This window comes from Mytilus trossulus, chromosome 2 (genome assembly GCF_036588685.1).
Source record: "Mytilus trossulus isolate FHL-02 chromosome 2, PNRI_Mtr1.1.1.hap1, whole genome shotgun sequence".
Taxonomy (NCBI): domain Eukaryota; kingdom Metazoa; phylum Mollusca; class Bivalvia; order Mytilida; family Mytilidae; genus Mytilus; species Mytilus trossulus.
The window spans coordinates 6,889,225-6,907,097 of NC_086374.1; the positions used below are offsets into that span (position 1 = coordinate 6,889,225).

The 17,873-nt window shown below is 33.2% G+C and overlaps 1 protein-coding gene across 1 annotated transcript in view; it reads right to left on the reverse strand.

Annotated features, from left to right (window-relative positions):
- Window positions 1–4,963: 4,963 nt before the first annotated feature.
- The window catches only part of LOC134704809 (telomere-associated protein RIF1-like), a 38,222-nt gene continuing 25,312 nt past the window's right edge, over window positions 4,964–17,873 (reverse strand). Inside the window, exons 24-34 of the mRNA XM_063563592.1 lie at window positions 17,364–17,478; window positions 16,652–16,831; window positions 16,276–16,355; window positions 15,812–15,904; window positions 15,159–15,186; window positions 10,782–14,519; window positions 10,065–10,187; window positions 9,165–9,212; window positions 7,643–7,788; window positions 5,977–6,173; window positions 4,964–5,689 (exon numbers count right to left, since the gene is read on the reverse strand). Of these exons, the coding sequence (XP_063419662.1) occupies window positions 5,034–5,689; window positions 5,977–6,173; window positions 7,643–7,788; window positions 9,165–9,212; window positions 10,065–10,187; window positions 10,782–14,519; window positions 15,159–15,186; window positions 15,812–15,904; window positions 16,276–16,355; window positions 16,652–16,831; window positions 17,364–17,478 (5,404 nt within the window). The 3' untranslated portion in view covers window positions 4,964–5,033. The remainder of the gene's footprint in view (window positions 5,690–5,976; window positions 6,174–7,642; window positions 7,789–9,164; window positions 9,213–10,064; window positions 10,188–10,781; window positions 14,520–15,158; window positions 15,187–15,811; window positions 15,905–16,275; window positions 16,356–16,651; window positions 16,832–17,363; window positions 17,479–17,873) is intronic.

Genomic DNA, 17,873 nt, shown 5'->3' on the forward strand with positions numbered 1-17,873 from the left:
GTATAACTAAATCGGAGATCTATATTTTAATTAGATTAGTGTGTATCAACTCGTCCCAAACATGGCGTGGTATGCTCGATTTGACATTTAACCAGCAACAGGTATCTCTCCAATGGAATTGTCGTGTTGTTTATTGGTCTCTGACTGTGTAAGAGTATTGGCTGGTCTCCAGTGCATTACTCAGTAAAACGGTTATTTGCGACTGACATGGTCTAGTTTTTGAGTGAATGATGGATTATGCCTTTGAAGGTTTGCCAGCACTATGTTACTGCCACCTACCAGAAGATAATCGCTTTCTTATTTTATTATACCAGATACAATTTCGATGATTATATATGCGTATTACATTGGTTAACACGATTACTATGGTGAGAAGTTGTTTTTTCATCGTCATATGTACTGGCCATTTTGGCATGAACACAAATGGAAATGACTGAAAATGTCTTTTCTAAGTACTGGCAAAACATACAAATTTGGATTACAACAAGAAAGAACGAATGAAAAAAAGATGAGAGTTTGAATACATACAAATCTTTAAATGGTTATACTAAAACGTAAGTACATAAACCTACCTACAACATTGCGATGTTCATTCCTGAATGGAGCTATCTTAATTAAGATAATATACATCACAATACACAGAGGTATATTCAAATGTCACAATGTACAATAACAAAGGAACATCAAAACATATTTCCTTTCCAATATCCAATTAACGTAATTACTTCAACTGTTATGTACTGTAAATGTACAACTGTATCTCGGATAAGTTGGATTACAGGTTTAATTTCAACTCAACTATATAGTAGAACAAGCTAATATAACTATTGAAGTTTTACGTTCTAATTAATTTGAGTCTGTACCTTTCCAGTGAACAATTCTTAGAAAAGTGATACTTCGTGTACTGATTGCAATCTTTTCTAGCTAAGTCTAACACAATAGTAATGCCAATCTCAGTCTTGATATCCAAAGTTTCAGTAATCGAGAAACCCATCAAAAGAGCTGACACCAAAAACGTTCATATTGAAAGTGTAATCAATAAAAAGATAAGACTACAAACACAAATGCTGCGTTCACATGCTATTAGACTGTTATCAATCAATTCACAACACCGGAAATGTAGACAAAAACAAATAGATTTTTTTGAGAACTACAGTTTAAATTTACGCAAGATTTTATGGTTTGTAAATTTGTATTAAATGAAGTTCAATCATTTTTCGTCACCGAACTGTTGTTCGTTCAACGTTATTGTATACACATTTCACTTTCAAATTTTAATATAGATTATCGTACGTTGGTAACTCAACGAGAAAAGCAGTTAAGTTGAGATGACCAATGATATTTCTGTTTATCGCTATTTTACCTTTGACGACGTTGTTAATTTCATTGACAACGGCACGTGCACCCTTAGTATCTAGCGATTTCCCCCCCTATCACTCTAGTCTACTGTGCTGAGAAAGGAACTTATCAGTCAGTAAAATCAACGGAAAAGTTCGTAAAATAGCGATAACTTAAGTTATTTGCAATACTTAGAGAAGAGCTCAAATGGATCCAAATAGTAGATGAAGATAATGAAGAACTGCATGTCAGATGCGAGTTCCGGAATTACCATATCTCTATACTCCAGTAAAGTCTTGGGGAAACTTGACACGTCTCAATGCATCACGAAACGAAGTTATATGACCAATCCATCCCATTAAATTGCAAATTATGTTCATCTTTCTTTGGTTCTTTTCAGCACACATTTTTGGCAAATAACTTTTATAGTACAAGAAGTCAATGTCAAGTGTAAAATGTCATGTACTAATAAATCATTATTTTTAAATGTATTCAGATCTTTGAAGTCGGAAGATAAAAAGGCTTGTCAAATTGCGTAAACACATGTGTTATGTCTCTTTTTTCATATATACACATAACAGTTATTGTATATATCATACATATATGACTTTAACCACGAAAACATTTGTCAATGAACATGATTTCAAGGTCAGGTGAACTCATTTTGGATGACGTAACCTTAAAATAATTCCAGACCAAATGTATACGACTCATTACTTATACTGGAAAGAAATTGACCCAATTATGAAAACGAGGTGAATTCAAGATAACATATCAGTTCGTTAATTTTTGTTCAAATATACACATCAAATTATGTAGTAGTATAAAGGTTCATAATTATGTCACACTTGCAAATTTTAGCGCTGCATTTCAACGTCAGTATATTGTACTATAGTAGACAACATATATTCATCTTATAGTATATATTGTTTTAGAGTTTAGAGTTTTAGCAGCAGTGATTTGTACAGCACCAGTTCAAAACTTCAACTACCACTGGTTTCTATTAAAGAGGAGTTTAAAGTCGCCAAAACCAGACATGTCATGATGTTTATAAGGGACAGTAAAGTCAAAATGACAAAGTGAAAGAAGCAAATATTGAGGTCAGGACAGGAAGAAAAAGGGTTGCCAAGAGCGCTATTGGAGATGCAGAGATCCGATAGAGATATAGTGGGAGTGGTAACATCAGGAAGACTTGGTTTTAGCAACATTCAGCAACCATTATGGCAGTCAGCAGATGCAAGAAATAGAAGGGAACTTGTTCAGCAAGAGGTTCGTCGTTGGGAAGAGGAAGATCGACTAGTAAATGCCGTCAGTATGAAACAGCAAGGGCAATATATGAAATCGGAGATGGCAAGACCAAGAAGATTAGTTGGCACGAGATGGGGAGAATCCTAACAATGTGGAAACTAATTGAAGACCCTAGTTGTAAGATGTGTGGTAAGCCAGCAAGTCTAGAACATGTTTTGTCATCTTGCAGGACAGCTCTGAAGGATGGCAGATACACATGGCGCAATGACCAAGTCCTTCGAGAGATACCAGCAGTCTTGGACACACATGTAGAGAAGGAAGAAGACTAAGATAGGGAGATGCAAGTAGACGTTGGGGGGAAAGACCACCTTCCAGAGAGATTTTAACAAGGCATGCCTTTTAACAACCACCCTCAGACCAGACATTGTGCTGTGGTCCAGAATCAGTAGACAGGTCCTACTTGTGTCATGTGTATCAAGACTGGAAGAAGCCCATGAGAGAAAGCTAGCGAAGTACCAGGAATTGGTAACAGACATCCAAGAAAAGAATTGGAGGACATATTTTCCAGTGGAGGTAGGATGTAGAGGCTTTGTTTCTCAAACTTTTTTGAGAGCCTTGGGGTCCCCAAGAAAAACTGGACCAGTAAGAAGCAGCTTGGTAGGAAAAGTTGGAAGACAGGCAGATGAAGCTTCTGGATGGGTTTGGAGATAGAGCAGTAGAAGAGCTAGCTGGTTCCTGGCTGAGCCTGATCAACTCAGTCAGTGCACCCCCCTAGAGATTGTTGTGGAAAGCGCCGAAACAGTCGAGAGGGGATCCACTTGATTATGGAACCAACTGAGCAATAGAAACACTGTATTTAAGGTATTAATGGAGTATTACTCCAGTTATAATATGTTTACCAACATGAGTAGAAAAGAATGGACCATATATAGTTTGTTACACTTACCATTTGTGAGTCAAGAGTGCACACCCTGAAATGCTTCACCTTCTTCATTAACCATTGATAATTTTTTGATAGTCCTAAAGATAAAGCTGAACTAAAACTATCACATGAACTTAACATGATTCTAGAAAATGAGGTAAAGGACGCAAGGTCATATAAACTGAAGGATAAATACATGTACACCTTACAATCATTCATTACACTAAATAGAGTTAACCCATTGCTTATAGTTTCTAAGAAACAGGACTTTACAAAGAAAACCTAAACATTAAGGTCAAGGTCATACGACTTACTGCTATTTGGGCATGTATACCTTACAACCATTTCCTACACCAAATATAGTAGACCTATTGCATACAGTATCAGAAAATCGGACCAAAACACAAAAACTTAACTTTAACCATTGAACCATGAACATGATGTGAGGGTCGGATGACAAGCTGCCGGTTGGACATGTACACCGTACAATTCTTTCATAAACCAACTATACTAGACCTATTACCTGTAGTATCTGAGTTATGGAATTGACCACCAAAACTTAACCTCATTCACTGATCCATGAAATGAGGTCAAGATCATGTGAAAACTGTCTTAAGTGAATGACGACCTTGCAAGGTACGCACATACCAAATTAAGTTATCCTATTACTCATAATCAGAGAGAAATTAACGTTACAAAAATTTCTACGTTCTGAACAATTTACATTATTCCTGTCACATTTTGTCTTGTGGTTGGTTTTAGGTAGTCTGAAGATCAACATAAAAAGTGGATTTTTGTACTAGTAAATGATTTGAAGATTAATGTCATTTGACTCTGGACAAAATTTAACTGTTCTCTACTATCACCAAAATGTCCTGCAGCTATTGTGTGCATGAATGTTTTTGGGGTTCCATTATTACTCTGTGGAATTTTTTTGTGTGGATTTCATTGGTACATGTCAGGCGCCTGTAGTTCAGTGGTTGTTGTTGGTTCATGACTCATAATTTTTTTTTGTAAACTGTATTAATAAATTAGTCTGTTAGCCTACCCAATTGAATTGTTTTATATTTTTTAAGTATGAGCCTTTTGAAGCCGACCTTACAGTTGCCTATACTTGATTACCTCCACTTCATTTGAAATTTGGTGGATTGTTGTCTCATTGGCAATCATACCACATTTTCTTAAATGTGCAATGAAATACAAATATTCTTTAGACTTGTATTCAGATTTTTTTTATGAAGCCATGAAGGTATTAGTGTGTTAAAATAACACAGACTTGTCTTAAATGCCATTTTTTGAATTTTTAAATCATTTCACTCAATGATAAAGTCTATAAGCTGAAGTAGCATAAAACAATCTAGCTCTCTGGAACTGATGCCATTAAGAAACTGCTGATATAGCAATATCAATGCCTGTGATACATCTGTTCTTAATTAAATCACATTACAAGAAGAATAAAAGAAAATAGATATTATTGTTTTAAAACAAGATACAGACATATGTATATATATATTAGTGTTATAATTTACTTTTCGGTTGGAGAATGGCATCGTTGTTTTAATGTATCTACGACAGATGAAGTTAATTCTGATAAATGTTGATGAATTCTAAATATATCCTGAGTTTTCAAGTCCTTCATGTTCTCAGTTTTACACTGTTCAACTAAACTTTGTAATGTTGATATCATTGAAATTTTGTCAACAGATTTTTGCTCTGGGTCAGTTTTCAGTTCACTAGATGTACCTGCTGTAACAGGATCGGACACCATTGTTTCCATGTCATCTGTATTTGGTAATGTTTGATCACTAGTATGTAAAATAGTTTGAATTTCAATGTCTGTTTTATTCAGAGAAGATACTGATTTATCACCAGTGTTACTGTCTGTATTATTCACTGCAAATTTATCATCTTTTACTTCAATAGGTATTTCTGCTATTGAAACTCCACTGTCTGCCTGAATCTTTTGTAAATCTGTAGTTGAACTTTTGCTGTCATCCTTATTGTTTTGTATATCTGATGTTGCAACCTTGATGTCAGCCTGTGTGTTTTGTATATCTGATGTTGCAACCTTGCTGTCAGTCTGATTGTTTTGTAAATTTGTTGTTGAATCTTTGCTGTCAGTCTGATTGTTTTGTAAATCTGTTGGTGCTTCGTCTACCTTTTGTTCCTCTTTGGCATTTCCTGAAATAAACAGTATGAAAATTAGAAGAGTTAGTATGATTTAACACAGTAAATGATATAAAAAACATTGGCAGTTTTTGAAATGAAGAAATAAACAACGAAAAAGATTAAAATATTCATCAAAATTAAGTTAGAAATAATAAATACATATTCAATTTGGAAATATATTCATTTAAAATCTGGTGGGATATAGAAATGTTTCTATCATAACTCCTATTCATATTGTAACTTGTTTTGAAGGAATATACTTTTACTATTTTCTCATGCAACTTTAAATGTGCAGTTACCTTGTTTTTCAAGGGTGGATACAGTTTTGGTCTGTTTTGCACCTGTTTGTTCCTCATACTTCCTGAGAACCTTCCGTACCATAGATACCTTAGGTGATCTGATGGGTAACTCATCTACTTGTTTTTCTGTCAATGATGATAAATCTCCTATTGTATGAATATTCCTCGCTTTAACTAGTTGTCCTAGTCCTCTTGCCCTGAACAAACAAAAATATATTTGCAAAATCCATTATTTGATTAATTAATAGGCAGTAGTCCATCAGTAAGTGTGTGCAATCTATTATATTTTCCATTAATTTTCAAGAACAAGATCTACCTAGTTTGCCAAAATACAATGTTTCCTTATTTTTTCAATGATCAGAGGTTTTGTTCCTAGAGAGTCTTTTTTTTATATTATCAATCCCCTTTTTAAAACACATAACATTGTAGTTTAAGGGAAAACATCCTGATTATTCATGAACATTAAAATCAGAAAAAAAGATATGAAAAATAGGTAATCATAACAAAAATTTACTTTACATTCATTTGGGCCAAACTGAGGACTGTTTAAAAGAACCTCCCAAACATTAATTTACAAAGTTTACACTTAGACTAACTCTGGTGACCATGTGCTTAATGGATTTTGACCTAAATGAGAATTATTTATAGAGAACTTTCTTGACATTATTCCTACAAATTTGTCTAAAATTGGTGCAATAGTTTTGATTATAGCACCACTAACAAGTCTTATGAAGAGGAAAATAACATCTTATGAATGGTATCTATAATCAAACAAGAATTACTTGTAGAAGACTTTGGAAGAACTCAATGTTGAGGGCAATCTTTAAAAGTCTCTATTTATAATTATTCCTCCTTTGAGTACAATCTTTAAAAGTCTCTATTTATAATTATTCCCCCTTTGAGTACAATCTTTAAAAGTCTCTATTTATAATTATTCCCCCTTTGAGTACAATCTTTAAAAGTCTCTATTTATAATTATTCCCCCTTTGAGTACAATCTTTAAAAGTCTCTATTTATAATTATTCCCCCTTTGAGTACAATCTTTAAAAGTCTCTATTTATAATTATTCCCCCTTTGAGTACAATCTTTAAAAGTCTCTATTTATAATTATTCCCCCTTTGAGTACAATCTGTAAAAGTCTCTATTTATAATTATTCCCCCTTTGAGTACAATCTGTAAAAGTCTCTATTTATAATTATTCCCCCTTTGAGTACAATCTGTAAAAGTCTCTAGTTATAATTATTCCCCCTTTGAGTACAATCTTTAAAAGTCTCTAGTTATAATTATTCCCCCTTTGAGTACAATCTTTAAAAGTCTCTATTTATAATTATTCCCCCTTTGAGTACAATCTTTAAAAGTCTCTATTTATAATTATTCCCCCTTTGAGTACAATCTTTAAAAGTCTCTATTTATAATTATTCCCCCTTTGAGTACAATCTGTAAAAGTCTCTATTAATAATTATTCCCCCTTTGTTTAGTTATGGGCTTTATTGAGAATCATACATTAACTAAAAATTTGTCTATTTCTGAAGAAAAATTGTTCATCTCATAATATTCATGTTTTTTTTTACAACATATCTAACTACCTTATTCTTTGTAAATAATTGTAAAAGCAAGTCTATAAATCTGAGGAAGGTATTACCAGTAGTTATTGTGTATAACATACCACATGGATGATGTCAGCTGTGGTAGAACTTTATCTACACTGACAGGACAACTCTGGAGTTCAGGAAATACTGCGTCGGAAGTGTTCAGTTGAGATTGTTGGGTACTGGCATAACTACTCTGGCTCATCTCACTATCTTTCTTACTCTGAAAACAAATGTAAACCGTGTTAACAAACTTGTACATGAGTAACTGCCAGATAATAACTACTCTGGCTCATCTCACTATCTTTCTTACTCTAAAAACAAATGTACACAATGTTAACAAACTTGTACATGAGTAACTGCCAGATAATAACTACTCTGGCTCATCTCACTATCTTTCTTACTCTAAATACAAATGTACACAATGTTAACAAACTTGTACATGAGTAACTGCCAGATAATAACTACTCTGGCTCATCTCACTATCTTTCTTACTCTGAAAACAAATGTACACAATGTTAACAAACTTGTACATGAGAAACTGCCAGATAATAACTACTCTGGCTTATATCACTATCTTTCTTACTCTGAAAACAAATGTACACAATGTTAACAAACTTGTACATGAGTAACTGCCAGATAATAACTACTCTGGCTTATATCACTATCTTTCTTACTCTGAAAACAAATTTACACAATGTTAACAAACTTGTTCTAGAGTTATTGTCAGATAATAACTACTTTGTATATATAAACAAGAATGTGTTTATAGTACACAGATGCCCCACTCGCACTATCATGTTCTATGTTTAGTGAACTGTGAAATTGGGGTAAAATCTATAATTTGACATTCAAATTAAAAAGATCATATCCTAGGAAACATGTTTCAAGTTGATTTGACTTTGACTTCATTATAAACTACCTTGACCAAAAACTTTTAACCTGAAACTTGCACTATCATTTTCAATGTTCTGTAGACCGTGAAATTGGGGTCAAATCTCTAATTTGGCATTAAATTTAGAAAGATCAACAATTAGCAAAGCCCATACTGCATAATCAGCTATAAAAGGCCCCGAAATGACAATGTAAAACAATTGAAACAAGAAAACTAATGGCCTTATTTATGTACAGAAAATGAACGAAAAGCAAATATGTATCACATAAACAAATGACAACCAGTGAATTACAGGCTATTGACTTGGGACAGGCACATACATTGGCTCATCTCAATATCTATCTCTCTAAAGATAAATTTACACAATGTTAACAAAATTTGCATGAGAAACAACTGAGTATTGCAATGAGCAAAAGATATTCATTGTCTTTTTTAAAAATATTTCTCATAAAAAATAACACAAATATCCGTTTATCCCAAATTTAAACAGTGATGCTGATTAGAAAGACAAACAAACATTTTGACTTGGATGGAGAGTTGTCTCATTGGCACTCATACACCATCTTATATCTATTATATTTTATATCTATTATATGTTAAAAACACAAATTCAAGATAAGAATAAAGCAATTTATAATTTTGACAGTGATATTGCAATAATATATCTTATGACCGTTAGAAATAGCTCTTACTTCAATACTTACTAATTCAGAATCTGTAACTTGACTGTCACTAACTGATGATGTGAAAATCTGAAATTAAAATAAAATATAACACATCTTCCAGTTTTGTTTGTGTTTTCATTAGAACAGATTAAACATTGACCTATCTTATTTATCAATGAAATTATGATAACTGGATAGCAGGTATAGTAACAAGTCAAATTCACAAAAAGAAGAGTTATGCACTGCATTAAAAAATATATATGCTCCTAAAAATTGTCATTTATATATCAAAAGATAAAGCAATGCGCAGTACAAGTGACATAAACTTTAACCTGTTGAAGGCGATCACTACAAAGTAGAAGTAGAAAGAGAAACAGGCATTTGAATTTATTATGTGAACAAGACATATTTCATGTCACAGAAATAATCTTAGAAATGGTCTGGTTAAAGCATATCTGCCTTGCCTCGTAGCAAACCATAAGAGTTTTTTTTTGTAACACTAAGTCAATCAGTATTTCAATTTCCTACTAAGCAGAGTTATTCTGTCTTTCTATGTTCTGGTGTTACACTATTGTATCTGGGAAGGGTAAATTTTCTTGCACCAGTTACCAACCGTGTAAGGGCTGTATGGCCAGTAATGTTTGTTAAAAACTTTGGGAATCTGATGTCCAGTGGTTGTTATTTGTTGATGTAGTTCACAAGTGTTTATTGTTTTTTTATAAAGATGACACCATTGATTTTCCTGTTTGAATGGTTTTCAATAGCCATTTGTGAGGCCCTGAAAAGCTTGCTGTTCATGGTGAAATGAGGCTCCGTGATGAAGGCTGTACTTTGACCTATAAGGGTTTACTTTTATATATTATGACTTGGATGGAGAGTTTTCTCATTGGCACTCATACCTCATCTTCTTATATTTATTTAAACATCCAGTTAACAAACCTTTTCCAGTGAGGATGAGACTTTAGATGATGTTGATGATACCAGTGGAGAAGCTGGTCTCTCTGTTGTGTCAGTCATCTGTTTAGATTCTGATAAAGGTGTAGCAAATGATACTCTTCTTTGCTATAATAAAACAAATATTTTTATGTTAGTACATGAAGTTCCAACTAAATATTTTCGACACCTTAACAATTTATATAAAATAAACTGAAATTAGTCTCTCAATCATATTAAATTTGTATTATCAAAAACTGTAAAAATATCACAAAGTAATATGTGTTCATCTTTTAATCTAGCATGTAAAATCATGAACATAGAGGGCTTAAGTTACCTCCAAAAAATAAAATGTGAGTGAACAAATAACAAATCAAACATATCTTTAGAGTATAAGTTGTGCTCCTAAATTATTTCTCCAATGGGTTTAATCAAAATAGTAAGTTTTTTTTTAATAACACTATTTTACTTGCTGCATTACCCATAAAAAGGAAAACATTACATTTTTCTCCAACAAGTTTTATTTGGACAGATTGAAATGTTTAACTATCACAGTTTAAAAAACAAATTGTTTATGAAGAATACACATATCACTTTTAGTTCAACCTCCAACTGTGATGACTTTTTGATACTATTAATGTATGTATTGCCCTAAACTATAACACAGTGCCATTGATGAAGGACGCTTTTAAATATTTATTGCATATAATTATAAAAGTGTACCTTTGGAGGAGGAGATGGAGAGTCCTTTGCTTTCTCTCCACTCAGTCTTCTTCTTTTCAATATTCCTGCACTTGGCGAAGCAGATGGAGAGTATATATGGCCTATTTTGATTGGATGAAAACTTTTGCGCTGCCTTGGTGATTCCAGACTTAAAGATCTGATTGTTGGTTTAAGTATGCTACGCCTTGCCATGATTGACCTTTTCTCAAATTTACGTGATACTGTGATCAGTTTACTGTCGGAATGTCTGTCAGCAAAGGTTAAACCTTTTCTCTTATTTATTACATCTGGAGTTTTACGTGGAGTTTCATCCTGCATCATATCATTAAATTTTTTCAGATTATCCGGGTTAATAATTTCTTCTGGTTCATCAACTTTCTCACTTGTAGACTGAGATTGAGATGGTATAACAATCACTTCATTGGCTTCAGTAGTAAGTTCTGACAAAGCACTTTTCTCATCTTTTTCTTCTTCTATCTGTGCTGTATCTTCATTGTTCCTTTTGGTCCTTTTTGATTTGGATAATGATAACATATCACCTGCTGATTTCTTTATGCCACGTGTTCGTAAAGTTCTACCCGAGGATCTTAACCTTTGGGACAAAGGAGAAGTCTTCCCTTTCACAGCCCCTGTCAACTTCCTTGGCCTGCCTTTTTTGGACTTATTTGACAAACTCTCTGGTGATGAAAAATTTTCTAAATCTGAAGTTGGACTGACATCTTTTGGTTTTAATGAAGAAAGGGGGACGTTATCATCACTTTCACTGTTAAATGATGTTGACATTAAACTGGTATCCAACTTTTCTTCTGACTTATTGTTTATATTTTCTGAACATCCATTTGTATTTTCAGAATTGTTGGTGCCATTAATGTCATTCTCTTGTTGATTATCAATGCATTCCTTTTGAGCATCATTATTTTGATCTTGACTATCATCTTTCTCGTCTTGATTATTTCTCTTTTCTCCACCATCACATTCATCAGAACTTTGAACTTGTTCACAATTATTTTCAGAACTTTGTTTTACGTCTTCCTGGCTACTTGAACTCTTATTACCATAATCCTGGTCACCTGAATGTTTGTTATTATCTTCTTGATTACCAGAACTCTGATTATTGCTTCCCTGGTCACCAAGAAACTTGTCTGCTATCAGTTCAGATGATTTCGAAGTTTCACCAGAAATATTGTCAGAATTTTTTTCTTCCTCAATTGCATTAATCTGATCTTCTTTGATGGAATCCTGCACATCTTCAATATCTATAGATTCTATTATTTGTTTGTTCTGTTTAATCTGATCAGAAATGTCATTGACTTGTTCAGTGAGGTTTTCCTTGATAGATTTGAAGACATCCTCACTTTCCTGAACGTCTGATTCTTTGATTGATTCTAGCTCTTTAATTTGTGTCTTTAACGTCTCCTTGCTGTCATCCGTGTCTAATTTAGTATCTAAATCAAGTGGAATGGCTGTCTTTCCCTTCGTTAAAGATCTCCTTTGAGCTACTTCTTTTTTCTTTTTGGTTGTGCTAACCCTTGTAGGTGTGTCAGTGATTGAACGATTTTCTGGTGTTTTCTCCATTTTTTGTTTATTGGTAGTATCGGATTCAGGTGTTTTGTTTACTTTTAAATGAATTTTACCAGTCTCAGCATCTTCTGTTAAAGATTCATTAAAATCCACGTCCATGAAGTAATCAGTCTCTGTGGTTAACTCACCAGACTTCTTCTGTTTGAATATCTGACTTTGTTCATCAATTTTTGGGTTATCAATCTGAACATGACCAACCGTAATTACATTGTCATTAGAGGACTTTGATGAAGAGTTTTGAAGACAATCTTCCATAGAAATCAAAGCCTGGCTTTCCTCATTTCTTAATGAATTAATTTGTGATGATTCTGAAGACTTTTCTGATAGAGATGTTAAATCAATTTTGGTTTCACCTTTTCCATCGTCTTTTTCAGCTTTTTTACCATTTACTACAGGGGTATTGACCTCTGAATGATTTTTTCCTCTCATAACTCTTCGTCTTTTTGGCGTTGATACAGAATCAGATAATATATTTCCATCCATGCCAGAATCTTCTTGACTAGAATTTTCTTCTTTTTTACTTGTTAGAGAAGCATGTCTTCTTTTACGTCTTGGTGGTCCAGCACTTTCTGGAGATAATTTTTTGGGTGTTTTCTGCTTCCTTTTTCTAGCAGAACCTGTGGTAGGAGTAGCCAAAGTTGGTTCTAACAAAGGATTATACGATCCAGGATCAGATTCCTGTGTACTTTCACAAGTATCTGTTTCAATAATAACAGGGGGACTTTTGTCAACAGATTTAACAGATTTTCCTACTTTGGTTGTCGTTTCACTCAGTGTAGATTCTAAACAAGGGTTATATTCCTGTGAATCCTTTTCAGTAAACAGACTTTCGGAAGCTGACAAACTTGATGGTTTAGAATCTCTTTGTTCAACAGAGAATCCTTGAGAGGCTGGTATATCCTCATTCTGTGCTGGTTCCTCACTTTGTTCAGGTTGAATTGGTTTTAAGTCAGAAAAATCATCATGTTCATGGAGGAAAAGCTGAGCTAGTTCTTTGTCACCACTTCTGTTAGAAGACGGGTCACTTGAACATGGTGTAAGACTTGGAGTTTTACTTGGTCTTCCACGTCTTCTAGTTGGAGTCAGACTAGAACTTGTGCCATCTTTTCGTGATGGACTATACTGTAGTATTTCATTTTGAGTAAGCTTCCTTAGTTTTAATACTGGAGTACCAAGTTTCATACTTTTATTGGAAGTAGGAGAAGCAGGAATAAAATTGGAGTCTTCACAGAGTTCAGTGTCTAATTGGTTTCCTGGTTTAGGTGGAGTTGTCAGGATAGGGTTAAATCCTGTTGATTTCTTAGGAGACTGAGTCTCTTCAATGACAGCTATGACAGGGGATAGTTTACTAATCTTAGTTTTGTCATTCATTTTATCTAGCATATCTGTTGTTGGTTTCACAAACACAGTATCATCATTTGGTGGCTTCATCTTTTTAGGAGACTGTGTTTCATCTACAAGGGATATTGATAAAGACGACTGTGAAGAAATCTTCTCTTGTGATAGTAGCTTGTTAGATGTCTGGGAATCATCTGATGTTTTGTTATGTACAATCTTATCATCTTTTTTACCATTTTCAATAGATGATCTACGTGTTCGAACTCTTGGGGAACTAAAAACATTTGTTGATTTTTTTCCTTTAGTTTTTTTAACATTACTTCCAGACTCTGATTGCTTTGTAGGAGATTTAATTATCCAAGAATCTAGTCTTCTCTGTGATGGTGAAGGAAGGCCTTCCTCCTTACAAGGAGAATCAGACTGTGAGGATTTACCAGGAGGTGACAATCTAGGTGTACCTAATGACATTAGCTGCTGAACACAACTGATTTCATCCTCTTCCCTGCCCATTAGTGACTGGTGGTCTTCTGACTCATTCTGTTTAGTGGGTGTACCTTTGGAAGCAATGTTAGGTAACATACTCTTGATGACATTAAAGTGAGCGATATCTTTTTGTGAGGCATCAGGACTTGTAGCATCAATATTGATTTCATCAGAAAACCTGACAGATCTCTGATTGGTTTTAGAAGTCCCATCTGTATCATTTGTGGAGGACTTTCTCTTATTTCTCTTCCCATGTATACTTGGTTCTCTCTTCTTTACCTCTGGTTTTTGTGAGGATTGTTCACCTATATCTTTTTCTTGTCTTAGAGTTTCAGACTGAAAACAAATTAAAATATTTTTATGTATCAGGATTTAGTAGGTCAACATGTTGTTTTTATACAGCTAGTTCATATATGTAAAAATTATGTATCAACAAACACAGAGAAGGTGTCCAAAAGATCTGAAAAGGGCACAAACTTTAAAACTCATCACTGTCAAGCTGAAGACCAAATATGAAGCCACTTTGTACATTAGTTGTAGTTCTTGAGAATAAAGATGGAAATATGTGTCTGACAAACAGACAGACAGGGGGATTGTAATACAGTCTCAACTATTAGTAAGGGTGGGGAATACTAAATCATTTTTTTTTCATATTCAGTGATGGAGTCATGAGGTAGAGAACAATCTTCTAAAGCTTTTAATGACAAACAACTTTAGACAATCAGACACCTGCCTAAAATTGTGTATAAAATGTCTATTTTGCCTTCAGCAAAAACATTTTATAAAGTTTGTTGCCATGGTATCATGGACAAGTGTCATGTCTATATCAGCATTTGTCCAAAGTTTTGATCCATGTTATACCGTTTATATGAATGTAAATTATTTGTATGTAGTTAATCATTTCTTTGTATTAAATTATGTTTAAAACTTGTTTAGTAATTACAAAAACTTGAATTATTGAGAATTCATACTTACATTTTTGGCTGGTAAAATCTTTGGTAGCCTATATAAATTACAGAAAAAGCATGTAAATAATCTTAGTTTTATTGTTGTTTTGTTCATTTTTACAGTTTAAAAAGTTCTTGATAAATTTCAATATTTCACTAAAAGTGGTTCAATCAATATATGCACATAACCAAGGAAAATCACTTTGAAAAAAGGCAATTTTAAATGATCTCTTACAATTTCATTGTACTCAAACTCCCAATTTTAGGTGAGATATTAAAGTGCTTACCACTGGTCCCATGGGTGTTTTCTAAAACATCCCCAAGAAAATGAAATCATATCCAATTTTTTTTCCAAATAAAAAAGGTAATTAAACAGCAGAATTCATTAAAAAATTATATTCTTTTTATCTGTGAGAATTATTAGGCCATTGCATTGTTTCACATTTTTTATGTCAGGGCCTTTTATAGTTGACTATACAGTATGGGTTTTTCTCGTTGTTGAAGGCTGTTCTGATGTCTATAATTGATTACGTCAAGTTCATTTGAACTTTGATGGATAGTTGTCTCATTGACAATCATACCACATCTCCCCCCTTTTTTTATATATAAAGAATCATTTTCAACCAACAGATGTATATTGATTCCAAACAAACTTTTCTCTATTTTTAAGGTTATACGTACTGTGATTGTGACTGAGAATTTCCTGTGTTAAAGTGAGACATCAAAGAGATATCTTGAGAGGCATCCAATGTGTTGTACATAGCTGGGACTGTCCTGAAATAATATATACTTTCAAATTAGTACTTTATATATGTGTTGCACATAGTTTTCAGATATATTATGTAGTTACAAATTATATCTATATGTTCCGAAATAATATCACTTTAAATTGTTCACTTGACTATCAGGGGAATAAAGGGCACTAACCTAATGTCCAGGGGAAAGTATGTATATAATACTCTAAAACAAGAAAAAGATAAAGGTGAACAATCCTCACAAAAAAAAAGAAGAGAGAACCAAGTATATATATATAGTATGTTTAACTGCTACACATTCATTTTTTGTAATATGATTTCTCTGACAAGCAAATTTTATGATATTTTTACCATTATGAATCAATTCACTATCTCCTTTTGAACACATACCTTTTTTCTTTGAAAATTTCTATTTGATGTTCAGTCAATGGGTTTCTTTTTGGAGGTGGTGATTTTATAACTACAAAAACCTGAAAATACATTACATTCAAATCATTTTAATATTTAATTCAATGTATTCTATGAAAAGTGTGACATAAATATTATTGTTCGAAAAGATGGACAAATAAGGTCAAGGCAAAATTATGGTAAGAGAAGGTCAAGGTAATATCATAATGAAATTTCTAACACTGACAAGAAATCAAAACATGAATTAAAAGTTCTCTTGCATGTGTAACTATTTATATATTGATAAGAATAAGAAGGTTATTGATCAATCAATAATAATAGTTTTGGTATTATCATAGTAAAAGGGGGCATAGCTTACTTCATTCTGAAAGTCATCGACCGGTAAGATTTTCTTCTTTGCTGAGTTTGGTGTTTTTTCTACTGGTCTTGCTGACGATTTGTCCATGTGAGGTGATACTGCTTTCTTGAGAAAACTTCCACAGATCTTATGAGGAGATGGTATTCCAGGAATATGAGGTTCTGGAGCTTGGGAATCACCCTGAAAGATTGAATACAGGTTAGTTGTTTTGAATCTTATAAAAAATTATCTATGAAGCAACAAAGAATCAATACTACAAGAACTGTTAAAATAAGATATGAAGACACGTTTGTAAACTGTATAGAGACTTTTACATACAGTTTAAGACTGAATAAGTTTCAAAAACACTTAATTTTTATGAATCAGTATATTTATTGAAAGATCTGCTCACAATATCCAAGTCCAATGTCTACAATTTTGGCAAATGGTTTTGAAGCGAAACCAAATGTAAACTCTATCTGTAACACATAGTAGACTTTCATACCAAAAATCAGCTTAAAATGTGAAAGTGATTTGAAAAAAAGTCTATAACTCTTTGTTACAGAATGACTGAGAAGGGTTAAACCATATAGCCACGACCAGTGTGTGCTGGGCCATCATTTTTGCAAGTAACATGTCCTTCCTAAATTATTTCACATAAGTATTGAAACTCAAGATCACAAAACATGTAAATCATTGGATTAATAACAATGAAATGAATATATTTTTTTACCTGTGTCAGTTCACTACAAGGTGTCTCATCTACAACATCTACTTCATTATTAACAACCCAATTGGGTAAACTGATCCGAAGACGATGTTTCTTAGTCATACTCTGTAATAACTCACTACAAAGACAAAAGTATTATTTATTAGACCGACAACATCTCTAACTTTTTACCTGTTTTACATTTTCTGTGGTCTATAAGGAACAAATCCTACTGTATAAGTATTTGTTACTGTACACAAATATCTTACAGTTTCCATGTCATACAAATTGTTTGGTAATTGCTGGTACAGTCAAGCGATAAAAATGATTCTGATGACAAACTATCAATCAGTATCTCACAGAGATGAATCTATTAAATGTTACAGACTCAAGACTTTCCGCCTATTCCAATGGTGATCCTGTACTAAATGTATTGGTCCAAAAGTGTTGAGTGATGACACTTATGTTATATACCTGAGACTTTCTGGATAGTCCAATGGTGGTAGTGTACTAAATGTATTGGTCCAAAAGTGT